The sequence below is a fragment of the Coregonus lavaretus genome (assembly GCF_964263955.1).
Source record: "Coregonus lavaretus genome assembly, chromosome: 26".
Classification (NCBI taxonomy): domain Eukaryota; kingdom Metazoa; phylum Chordata; class Actinopteri; order Salmoniformes; family Salmonidae; genus Coregonus; species Coregonus lavaretus.
In genome coordinates, this window is record NC_140013.1 from 39,845,830 (window position 1) to 39,859,182 (window position 13,353).

Below are 13,353 nucleotides of genomic sequence, written 5' to 3' on the forward strand. Positions count from 1 at the left end.
ACTGGGGAGAGGGCTCCTCTCAAGACCACTGGGGAGAGGGCTCCTCTCAAGACCACTGGGGAGAGGGCTCCTCTCAAGACCACTGGGGAGAGGGCTCCTCTCAAGACCACTGGGGAGAGGGCTCCTCTCAAGACCACTGGGGAGAGGGCTCCTCTCAAGACCACTGGGGAGAGGGCTCCTCTCAAGACCACTGGGGAGAGGGCTCCTCTCAAGACCACTGGGGAGAGGGCTCCTCTCAAGACCACTGGGGAGAGGGCTCCTCTCAAGACCACTGGGGAGAGGGCTCCTCTCAAGACCACTGGGGAGAGGGCTCCTCTGAAGACCACTGGGGAGAGGGCTCCTCTGAAGACCACTGGGGAGAGGGCTCCTCTGAAGACCACTGGGGAGAGGGCTTCTCTGAAGACCACTGAGGAGAGGGCTCCTCTCAAGAATACAGAGGTGCACCAACTGAGAGGGTTGGCAGGTGCTGTGTATGGACTGTGGGAGGGTGTGGTCTGGAAAAGGCTGCTCTAACATTATGGCATAGAATCGCAGTGGCATTGCATAGACTAGCTTTGCTTGGCATGGAATGTCATAAAGTTGTGTTCCCATGCCAATTAGTTCAGCTGAGGGAATGGGTGGTCTGCTCTTCAGCTGAGGGGATGGTGGTCTGCTCTAGCTGAGGAATGGGTGGTCTGCTCTTTAGCTGAGGTATGGGTGGTCTGCTCTTCAGCTGAGGTATGGGTGGTCTGCTCTTCAGCTGAGGGAATGGGTGGTCTGCTCTTCAGATGAGGGGGTGGTTGGTCTGCTCATCAGTTGAGGGGATGGGGGTCTGCTCTCCAACTGAGGAGATGGGGGTCTGCTCATCAGCTGTGGGGATGGTGGTCTGCTCTTCAGCTGTGGGGATGGTGGTCTGCTCTTCAGCTGAGGGGATGGTGGTCTGCTCTTCAGCTGTGGGGATGGTGGTCTGCTCTTCTGTTTTATTCTACTGTCCAATCTTAAATCAAGCCGTGATCCTATGTCTCTAACAGAATTTGCCTGTATGTATGTTTCAGAGAGAACTAGACACCAACGCCACACAGTTAGCCAACCGACAGGATGAGAGCGAACAGTCCAGGAAGAAACTCATCGACCAGAGCCGCGACTTCAAGAAGAACACACCAGAGGTGACACACACACATTTTAAATACTTTATTTGAATCCAAAAATCACATTACAGTTTAGAAACATTTGAAAGGTCACGGATATCTGGACACTTATGAATATGGAAAGCACCATCTTCTCCGTACAGCTAGGCTGCCCATGGCCACTGACAGAGCAGCACTTTGCTAGCCGCTTAGCTTTTTTTTTCCTTCACATTTTACAAACATAATGGATTAATTCGTATAAATACAAATCGGTTCTCACATCATTACATGGGTTCATTATTAGGCTACTTAATATTATTTACATATTAACAGTGTCCATGGACGTTTTTGTAGGTCAACCTGTTTTTTTGCAGTCCAGCTTTCTTCTTTTTAATTCCGTTTTGATTTCTTTAAAAATTATGTTTGAGGGGACAAAAAGTTGTTTCATAGTCATCATACATAGTCATCATATTGTTCACAATGCATATTATTGACCACCGTAGATCTTCAGTATTGTCATCCATGTGAGCATAAAAAAAGAAACGTGAAAGACTGTCTTGGGCTTTTATACATACATCGAAATCAATACTTTTCATCAGGTCCCATATTTCTTTAGTCCTGTAGCAGTTCAATAAAATGTGTACTAAACTCTCTTCATCAGTACAATTCGGCAATAGGACAACGTTGACTTTTATCAAAACTGCTCCACTTTAGTACAGCACGCACTGGTAAACGCGGTACAGAAATCAACCATGCAGTATCTCTGGCATTTTCGGACTATTGTGTACTGAGTAAACGTTTTATGCATTCTATAGTTTCTGCTGGGGTCAGGTTGGTGACTTTACCGTCGTACATTTAATCAGACATCAATTTATAAATCGTTTTGTTCGAAATCACTATTCCAGTTAATATTCAAATGTTGAAAGTTGTCAGTAAAGTCGCCATAGCATGTGATGAGGTAAACATTTTTGGATTGATTTCCTACATAATTTTCCCCACCCCTGCAGGTCAGCCGACCAAAGGATATTTCTAGCTATAGCACTTCACACCTATGTTCACTGCACCGAGGCCTCCTAATGCTTTACTTTTTAAAATAATATCTCTCTTTGTTACCTCCCTATTGGAACCCCATGTTAACAGAACACGTGCATTATTGAGCCTTAGGATGTAATCATCAGTAGGGGGGGAATATAACCCCTAGGAACATTAGCTTATATAATAATAATAATAATAATAATAATAATAATATGCCATTTAGCAGACGCTTTTATCCAAAGCGACTTACAGTCATGCATGCATACATTATTTTTTATTTTTTTGTATGGGTGGTCCCGGGGATCGAACCCACTACCTTGGCGTTACAAGCGCCGTGCTCTACCAGCTGAGCTACGGAGGACCACCCATACACAAAATAGACATCTTAACAATATTTATTCTACATTTCTAGCTGGTGTTCTGATCAGACCATTTCTAGCTGGTGTTCTGATCAGACCATTTCTAGCTGGTGTTCTGATCAGACCATTTCTAGCTGGTGTTCTGATCAGACCATTTCTAGCTGGTGTTCTGATCAGACCATTTCTAGCTGGTGTTCTGATCAGACCATTTCTAGCTGGTGTTCTGATCAGACCATTTCTAGCTGGTGTTCTGATCAGACCATTTCTAGCTGCTGTTCTGATCAGACCATTTCTTAACCTCATGTACTATAGCTTATTTTCGATCCCAATCTCAGCACGATTCATTTCCTCTTAAATAGATCCCGAGTCATTTAATTTCATCTTGAAGTTCTATATGGATGGAAGGTTTAGAAAGCTGATCACCCATTCAAACTCCTTCAGTTTTTTTTTTCTTCATTTAACTTCACACCGGACACTTTCTCGTGTAATCCAAAATGATAATTGACGAAATGTAATTCTTGCGAATGAATAAAGACTTACGTCGTCAGCATAAGCAGAGACCACTACACGACTACTATTACCAACAGCTACACCTTTTTATCCTATCATCTTTTTAAATAATTTTTAACAAGGGGCTGATGGCCGGCACACAGTGTGCTGCACTAAGATGACAACCCTGTTTTACACCTCCCTCAACATTAAAGGCATACAGTCATTTTTTACCATTTTTATAAAAACCATCTGGAAAAACATACCATTTTAAGAACTGCCCATAAATACTCCCTCTAAATATAATCAAATGCTTTCTTCTGGTCTAAGCTTAGTATTAAAAAAAACGGACTCACACGGGGAGAATAGTATTTGTCATACTGTACAGAGGTTATCCCACATTAATCTCCCCTTTTTAATAGCTGTTCTCTCTCTCTATTAAACATCTGGAACATCATTCAATCTATTCATAATGACTTTTGCGAAAACGTTATGATCTACATTCATCATTGTGAGGTCTCCAATTATTCAATTAATATTCATCAGTCTTTTTGTATAGAAGAGACATGACACCGTGATTTAATTAATCATGAAGCATTCTGTTTTCCGTTCCTTGATTCAATACATCGGTTAACATTTCAGATACATCTTTTAAAACCAATCTGATCAAATTCAGCCGGTAGAACATCAGCACTCTGTGATTTACCCTTGTTGAATTGCTGTACAGCCTCATTTACCTCCCCGATCGTGATTTCCACCAACCAGAGCATCTGAACGTTACAATCTAGCTGCTTTGCCACTCGTGTAAGACACACGCACACTTGTTTCTTTATTTGGTTAGATTGTTTACATTTACATTTTAGTCATTATTGTTGTTGCCATAGACACAGATAACTGTTGTCTTTTAAAGTGGAACTGACGGCGTTTTAATGACTTTGCAGATATGAAACAAACATATCAGTCCAAAATATCAAATTCCCAGTTTATGTTACAACACTAACTTCAAAAAAGAGGTTTTAAAATGAGTTTCTATTTGACTCAACATTCCATGACATTGAGTAAGGCATTGTTGGCAGAATAGATAGGATGCAGTTCAATGCATAGTCAACATACCGTAATTCACCAATACGTTTCTTGGTAGTCCAACAATTATTGCTATCAGGTTGTAAATCACAGTTAGGGCCCCGTGTAGCTCAGTTGGTAGAGCGTGGCGCTTGCAACGCCAGGGTTGTGGGTTCGATTCCCACGGGGGGGGGGGGGGGGGCAGTATGAAAAAATTTATGCACTAACTAACTGTAAGTCGCTCTGGATAAGAGCGTCTGCTAAATATGTAAAATGTAAATGTACATTGTTTGCTGCCTCCATCCATTCGGGATTCAGTTTCAATTACTCAGTATTTTGGGGAAAAAACTGAAGAATGTAACTAAGGCTGGGAATGTCAATACAATCTAACTAGCAACGGCAATGACCACAAGTCAGTCATAATGTGGCTAATAGGCTAGCGTATCTATTTATGTAGCTATTTATTTAGTAAGCTAAGAACACGGAGCCTAGCGTTAGCTAGCTAACTAACTAGCTACTGGGAGGATGTCATGTCATTGGACGAGTGGGTAAGTGGCCGTCTTCTTTCCCCCATATCGTTTATATAGTGGCTACAGATAGAGATGCAGGAGTCATTTGGTTAGCTAGCAAGAAATGTGAATCGCTTTGCTAGCTAGCTATGCTAAACTTGAACAACTATCCACAGTTAACACATCTCTTAGTTGTCAATCAAATGTATTTGGGATCGATCGAATGTGCAGGGAGCCAGGCAAGTTCCCATTCAATGATTTAAAACGTGGTTTGGGATAAGCATGCATCGGAAGGCAAGCTGCAGAAGGGCGAGCCGGCTACTATTCCCCATCGTTTAGCAGTGTAATTTTGACGGCCAACTACAAGCTAAAAAGTTTGAGAGGATTTATCTACTGTTCCCTCGTTAGATTTTAGCTTATCTTGCTCTGGCTAACATTAGTTGTTGATCTTGTTGTTGATGTGCATAGGCAACTGAGGAAGGGAGAGAGCCTACCTGTTCATGGTTGTTTGATCAATAGGACTGTGAAGTTCCCAAATGTAAGACGACCCCCGTGGTGTTTACATATTTGCAGAAATCCATTCAGGTGTATTTTGTGGCTTTTGGCGAATGCTTTCTAATGATCTAAAGCTGTGCTGTTGCTTCTGCCTGTAAACACACAGTCCAGGTCAAAGTGAATGATGGCAGGCCTGTGTGGCAAATGGCTTATTTGCATATAGGCCTACTGTAGCTCTGGTTGGCTATGGTGCACCGGTCCTGGAATAGACATATGTTTTTATTAGGTTTTATTTACTGCAGTGTCTATTAATTGTCCAAACGCACGGCTGCTTTCCCACTCTATATCGATATAGAATTTTCACAAAGGCCTTACTGCACGTCATTCCCAAATATTCGATGAAAGTATGAAAATGTGAAAATGACCAAGTTGGTCGCTTGTCAGAATAAATCAATAAAAGGCGTCATATTCTTCCTGGGGGCGTATGTAAATAGATTCTAAAAAGGTTTAATGTTGCTAAAACTAGACAATCATCAGTTGCTGCTCTATTATCTTGCTGCTTTCAACATAGACACTTGGGACATGCTTTTAATATGAATATCGACATGGACAACAAGGAGGACTGGAAAATATAGACATGGAAAGGTCCCAAAATAGTGCTTCCTTTTTCCAAATCCTGAAGAGACTAACAGACATTTCCCCCAGTCTGGATTGTATGACCTATTTGTTTATGTGTGTTGAATGTGTTATGTGACATTTCCTGCTGCGTGGAATCATGAGGGAATTCTGTTTGTCCCGTTTCTCCCGGCGACGCCCCTGGGAATTCTTTTTGTGTGTGTTTCCAAGGCAACTTAACTGTTCAAACACAGACTGGAAACAAAGCATTGTTGTTGTTATCCGGAATGTCACCATAATGAATAATTTATAATGATGTGAATGATGTATGACAATATATTTCGATAGGATAGGCCATGTCTAGTGAGGACTGGAGAGACCCCAGTCAGCAGTACTTTCTATAGGATAGGATAGGCCATGTCTAGTGAGGACTGGAGAGACCCCAGTCAGCAGTACTTTCTATAGGATAGGATAGGCCATGTCTAGTGAGGACTGGAGAGACCCCAGTCAGCAGTACTTTCTATAGGATAGGATAGGCCATGTCTAGTGAGGACTGGAGAGACCCCAGTCAGCAGTACTTTCTATAGGATAGGATAGGCCATGTCTAGTGAGGACTGGAGAGACCCCAGTCAGCAGTACTTTCTATAGGATAGGCCATGTCTAGTGAGGACTGGAGAGACAGGTGTGTGACTGTCCTCTATTAGCCCCATGTTCCCTCCTCTCTATTAACTTCTGTTACACGCAAAGCAACACACACGCTCTGAAGTCCTCTCAGAGAGGTGGTGTGGGGACTGAAGTCCTCTCAGAGAGGAGATGTGGGTGTCTCTGAAGTCCTCTCAGAGAGGAGATGTGGGGGCTCTGAAGTCCTCTCAGAGAGGAGATGTGGGGGCTCTGAAGTCCTCTCAGAGAGGAGATGTGGGGGCTCTGAAGTCCTCTCAGAGAGGAGATGTGGGGGCTCTGAAGTCCTCTCAGAGAGGAGATGTGGGGGCTCTGATGTCCTCTCAGAGAGGACATGTGGGGGCTCTGAAGTCCTCTCAGAGAGGAGATGTGGGGGCTCTGAAGTCCTCTCAGAAAGGAGATGTGGGGGCTCTGAAGTCCTCTCAGATAACTAGGGCTGGGCGATATGGCCAAGATATAGTATCATGGTATTTTTCAACATTTTGACGTTTTTTTTATGGTATCTTATGTTTTTGAATAATAAAAGTTATACATTTGCTTTATGAGTAGTAAGGGACACTGGGTTGGCAACACGTACATTCTAAGTGATTTCCATGGGTCTTTCTAAATTCTGATTTTGTTTTATCTTGTTCAATTCAACTTCAACCAAAAATAATTTCCTGCATTTTCTACATTTTCTGCACTCATTTGAGGTCATTTCCACACTGCCACGTAGGGCTGCACGATATGGCCAAACAATCTAGGCCTTATTTTTAACCAAATGTTGCAATAGCAATTTGACTAGGGGTGTAAACTATACAAATGGACGTTACACACGGCGTATCCCATTTAACAAACCAAACATTCAAATACCGTTATAGAAGGTAAAGTAAAAACCCAAACCGGTCCTTATATCAATACTAGGATATAGTAAAATACACTATACAAATAACCCAGTGATACAAAACGTTACAAACACCTGCTCTTTCCATGACATAGACTGACCAGGTGAATCCAGGTGAAAGCTATGATCCTTAGTAATTTCACTTGTTAAATCCACTTCAATTAGTGTAGATGAAGGGGAGGAGACAGGTTAAAGAAGGATTTGTAAGCCTTGAGACAATTATACATGGTGTGTGTGTGTGTGTGTGTGTGTGTGTGTGCAAAACAAAATATTTAAGTGCCTTTGAATGGAGTAGGGTAGTTAAAGTTATCCTTTTTTAGATAAAACTACACTAAATTATATTCACATGTCACCAAATAATTGATTAAAACACACTGTTTTGTAATGAAGGTCTACAGCAGCCTCAACAGCACTCTGTAGGGTAGCACCATGGTGTAGCCGGAGGACAGCCAGCTTCCGTCCTCCTCTGGGGGCATTGACTTCAATACAAAACCTAGGAAGCTCATGGTTCTCATCCCCTTCCATAGACTTACACAGTAATTATGACAACTTCCGGAGAACGTCCTCCAACCTATCAGAGCTCTTGCAGCATGAACTGACATGTTGTCCACCCAATCAAAGGATCAGAGAATGACTCTAGTACTGAAAGCATAAGCTACATCTAGCTAGCACTGCAGTGCATAAAAAAAGAGTAATTGACTCAAAGAGAAAGACAATAATTGAACAGTTTTGAACAAATTAATTTGTTCCAAAATGAAGGAGAAGCGAGAGAGAGCGCTATATTTGGTTGTATAAAAAAAAAAAAAAAAAAAAAAGTTCACTTAGCTAGCGAATGCAGCTAGCTAATTTGGCCTACTCAAACACCTGGCTCAAACAGAGAGGGATGCTATGTTAGCTAGCTGGCTATGGCTATCCAACACTAGAACTCTTCCAAGTCAAGATAAGCTTTTGGTCTTAGTAATTTATTGCCCCCGGGGCCCGCCGGTATAACTGCTGAACTGCTTTCTGACTGTACACTGTACTGCGTGATTCTCTCGACCTGTGCACCTACGTTGTAAACTTTAATTCATAGGCTAGGTTGTATCAACCTCCATGATGGGTACAAGGAACATTTGAGTATCATGTATTAGCCTAAACCTATCGATGTTACTTTGAGCTGGGTGAATGGAATATGAATGACAGTCGTACAGTATTCTATAATAGAAGGCCATGCTCATATAAAAAAAATATCTTAAGGGGCACCGACCGCCATTGCTATCAAGAATGGTCCACCACCCAAAGGACATCCAGCCAATTTGACATAACTGTAGGAAGCATTGGAGTCAACATGGGCCAGGACCTCTGTGGAATGCTTTCGTCACCTTTTAGAGTTCGTGCCCCGACGAATTTAGCCTGTTCGGAGGGCAAAAGGCGGTGCAACTCAATATCAGGAAGGTGTTTCTAATGTTTTGTACACTCAGTGTATTTGATATGAGAATATATGCCATTTAGAAGAGGCTTTTATCCAAAGCGACTTAAAGTCATGCGTGCATAAATTTTTTACGTAGGGGAGGTCCCAGGAATCGATTCCACTATCCTGGCGTTGCAAACGCCATGTTCTACTAACTGAGCTACAAAGGATCATACCATGGACCAGCTCTGAATAACCAGCCTAAAGAGTCTAACCAGCCTAGAGATCAGATGACATCAGACTAAATTAGACTCACCCACATCAGAGCAGGTTCGATTCATCCACATCAGACCAGGTTCGATTCATCCACATCACACCAGGTTCGATTCATCCACATCAGACCAGGTTCGATTCATCCACATCAGACCAGGTTCGATTCATCCACATTAGAACAGGTTCGATTCATCCACATCAGACCAGGTTCGATTCATCCACATCAGACCAGGTTCGATTCATCCACATCAGACCAGGTTCGATTCATCCACATCAGACCAGGTTCGATTCACCCAGATGAGTCTGTCTTCTTCATTATTCAGCCAGCAGGAGACCACCACAGTACTTTACTAAAGCTGTACTCTTCATGGGCTGTACAGAGTGCTCCTGATAATGGTGACTGAAAGGTTGTAGTACGTTATAATTCATGTAGTGTGGTTACCTGTGTGAATAATACATTCACGTTTTAGTCTTTATCTTTACTGAGAGCATGACACCATGATGCTACAGTGCAGTCGAGCAATGATGACATCACAACAATGGCCCAATTGCAGCGTGGTGTGGCTGGTATTGAATATACTTCTTTAAGGGTTGTGATCTGAGACGCTCCAGGAAGAAGTTCACCCTCCCTAAATCCTAACCTTGACTACAACAGGGCGGAAGACTAAAACCTGACCTAAGATGAGTGTCAGTAGGGACCACTTCATCCTCCTCCCAGCCAGACAGACAGACAGATAGCCAGACTGACGGAGTGGGAATTCCAGATCACTAGGTGATTCCGATGGCCGGCGGTCGGCAAGCAGCTGACCTCAGCCATCCATCTTACTGTGGCTGCCCTGTTGACACACAGACACACACTGAGTCTCTGGCATACATGCATGTGCGTGATAAACAGTTGACAGTGATTCATCACGTCTTTCCTGTGTGTAGACCTTCAGCATGCTTCCTGCTAGTTTTTAAATAACTAATCAGTCTGTTCAGCCAAATTTAGAGACTGGCTGATTTAAATGGGTTTAGGGGAAACTTGGGGCACTATTAAAGCTGCTCTGGGTCCTTCACAGAGCTGGGGGAAGCAGGAGGGGAGTGACTGTTCAGGGCCAGTATCCACAAAGCGGTAGGGTTGCTGTTCTAGAATCAGACTTTTAGATCGTAATGAATAAGATTGTATGGACAGATCCTAGATTAGCACTCCTACTTTGTGGATACAGGCCCTGAACTAAGCTTTGTGGATACAGGCCCTGAACTAAGCTTTGTGGATACAGGCCCTGAACTAAGCTTTGTGGATACAGGCCCTGAACTAAGCTTTGTGGATACAGGCCCTGAACTAAGCTTTGTGGATACAGGCCCTGAACTAAGCTTTGTGGATACAGGCCCTGAACTAAGCTTTGTGGATACAGGCCCTGAACTAAGCTTTGTGGATACAGGCCCTGAACTAAGCTTTGTGGATACAGGCCCTGAACTAAGCTTTGTGGATACAGGCCCTGAACTAAGCTTTGTGGATACAGGCCCTGAACTAAGCTTTGTGGATACAGGCCCTGAACTAAGCTTTGTGGATACAGGCCCTGAACTAAGCTTTGTGGATACAGGCCCTGAACTAAGCTTTGTGGATACAGGCCCTGAACTAAGCTTTGTGGATACAGGCCCTGAACTAAGCTTTGTGGATACAGGCCCTGAACTAAGCTTTGTGGATACAGGCCCTGAACTAAGCTTTGTGGATACAGGCCCTGAACTAAGCTTTGTGGATACAGGGCCTGAACTAAGCTTTGTGGATACAGGCCCTGAACTAAGCTTTGTGGATACAGGCCCTGAACTAAGCTTTGTGGATACAGGCCCTGAACTAAGCTTTGTGGATACAGGCCCTGAACTAAGCTTTGTGGATACAGGCCCTGAACTAAGCTTTGTGGATACAGGCCCTGAACTAAGCTTTGTGGATACAGGCCCTGAACTAAGCTTTGTGGATACGGCCCTGAACTAAGCTTTGTGGATACAGGCCCTGAACTAAGCTTTGTGGATACAGGCCCTGAACTAAGCTTTGTGGATACAGGCCCTGAACTAAGCTTTGTGGATACAGGCCCTGAACTAAGCTTTGTGGATACAGGCCCTGAACTAAGCTTTGTGGATACAGGCCCTGAACTAAGCTTTGTGGATACAGGCCCTGAACTAAGCTTTGTGGATACAGGCCCTGAACTAAGCTTTGTGGATACAGGCCCTGAACTAAGCTTTGTGGATACAGGCCCTGAACTAAGCTTTGTGGATACAGGCCCTGAACTAAGCTTTGTGGATACAGGCCCTGAACTAAGCTTTGTGGATACAGGCCCTGAACTAAGCTTTGTGGATACAGGCCCTGAACTAAGCTTTGTGGATACAGGCCCTGAACTAAGTTTTGTGGATACAGGCCCTGAACTAAGCTTTGTGGATACAGGCCCTGAACTAAGCAGGGGCAGTCAAATAAGTATACACACACACACACCACCGTGTAGTTAGTTTCATGATGTTTCCTCTCTGTCTGTAAGAAGAGAGCTGCATTCTCTTTTATTTATTTACAGAAACTCCCTCCATATGTAACTTCATGAATTAAGTTAAGAATCATAAGTAACCGAACCCGTTCTCATGAATGGATATCACTAGAGATCCCTTCAGTCTCCACAGATTTGGGAAAATCTGCATATTGTTTTTTTGCCCCTAATTTGTGGAACAATCTGTAGAGTTCACTGCAGGTAGATGTGCTGATGCCACTCAGGCAGTTTAAATGATTGATTGAGGACCTCTATGTAGTTGAATGTGATTGCTTTTTATAAAATACGTTTATTTTGGTTTACTGTGTGCTGAATTATATTGTTTTATACATGTGTATGTTTTATTATTCTGTTTTTATTGAAATGTATACCGGGCTGTCTTGTAAAATAGATTTTTAATCTCAATGTGACTCCCTGTTTAAATAAAGGTTATATATATATATATGTATGTATGTGTTCCTGATCTAAAGTGTGTCTATCTGGAGCCATCTGGACAGGATTACCCATTCTGTCCTACTCTAGTGTACTGTAGTCTAGTGTACTGTAGTCTAGTGTACTGTAGTCTAGTGTACTGTAGTCTAGTGTACTGTAGTCTAGTGTACTGTAGTCTAGTGTACTGTAGTCTAGTGTACTGTAGTCTAGTGTAGTGTACTGTAGTGTACTGTAGTCTAGTGTACTGTAGTGTACTGTAGTGTACTGTAGTCTAGTGTAGTGTACTGTAGTCTAGTGTACTGTAGTCTAGTGTAGTGTACTATAGTGTACTGTAGTCTAGTGTACTGTAGTGTACTGTAGTGTACTGTAGTCTAGTGTAGTGTACTGTAGTCTAGTGTACTGTAGTCTAGTGTAGTGTACTGTAGTGTACTGTAGTCTAGTGTACTGTAGTGTACTGTAGTGTACTGTAGTCTAGTGTAGTGTACTGTAGTCTAGTGTACTGTAGTCTAGTGTACTGTAGTGTACTGTAGTCTAGTGTACTGTAGTGTACTGTAGTCTAGTTTACTGTAGTGTACTGTAGTCTAGTGTACTGTAGTGTACTGGAGTCTAGTGTACTGTAGTGTACTGTAGTGTACTGTAGTCTAGTGTACTGTACTGTAGTCTAGTGTACTGTAGTCTAGTGTACTGTAGTGTACTGTAGTGTACTGTAGTCTAGTGTAGTCTAGTGTACTGTAGTCTAGTGTAGTCTAGTGTACTGTAGTCTAGTGTAGTGTACTGTAGTCTAGTGTACTGTAGTCTAGTGTAGTGTAGTGTAGTCTAGTGTAGTGTAGTCTAGTGTACTGTAGTCTAGTGTACTGTAGTGTACTGTAATCTAGTGTACTGTAGTCTAGTGTAGTGTACTGTAGTCTAGTGTACTGTAGTCTAGTGTACTGTAGTCTAGTGTACTGTAGTCTAGTGTAGTGTACTGTAGTCTAGTGTACTGTAGTCTAGTGTACTGTAATCTAGTGTACTGTAATCTAGTGTAGTGTACTGTAGTGTAGTGTACTGTAGTCTAGTGTACTGTAGTGTACTGTAATCTAGTGTACTTTAGTCTAGTGTAGTGTACTGTAGTCTAGTGTACTGTAGTCTAGTGTACTGTAGTCTAGTGTACTGTAGTGTAGTGTAGTGTACTGTAATCTAGTGTACTGTAGTGTAGTCTAGTGTACTGTAGTGTAGTGTAGTGTACTGTAATCTAGTGTACGCTCCACTGCATCTCTAAAGGGCTTTAGTCTATCTAACTAACTGTATGTGAATTTGCATGTTCCCAGAGATACACACTTCACTGGGTATCTAATCAGAAACCGCTGACTCATGCTCTAATGCCATGCAATGGGACTGTGGGGGTGAGGTTAGGTTGCTTTAAATGTGGAAATGTGCACAAAAATGTCCTATGTACAGGGTTGATGTGGTCAAACAGGCTGATGCCAGTGTGAGTGAAACCATTTGATGTAAAACAACAACAGTATAAATTA

The 13,353-nt window shown here is 42.6% G+C and overlaps 1 protein-coding gene across 1 annotated transcript in view; it reads left to right on the top strand.

Moving 5' to 3' along the window:
- The window catches only part of LOC311102173 (homeobox protein cut-like 1), a gene marked incomplete at its 3' end in the record, with an annotated part of 130,686 nt that overhangs the window by 26,651 nt on the left and 90,682 nt on the right, over nt 1-13,353 (top strand). Inside the window, exon 2 of the mRNA XM_084143421.1 lies at nt 1,035-1,145. Coding sequence (XP_083999547.1) covers nt 1,035-1,145 — 111 coding nt within the window. The remainder of the gene's footprint in view (nt 1-1,034; nt 1,146-13,353) is intronic.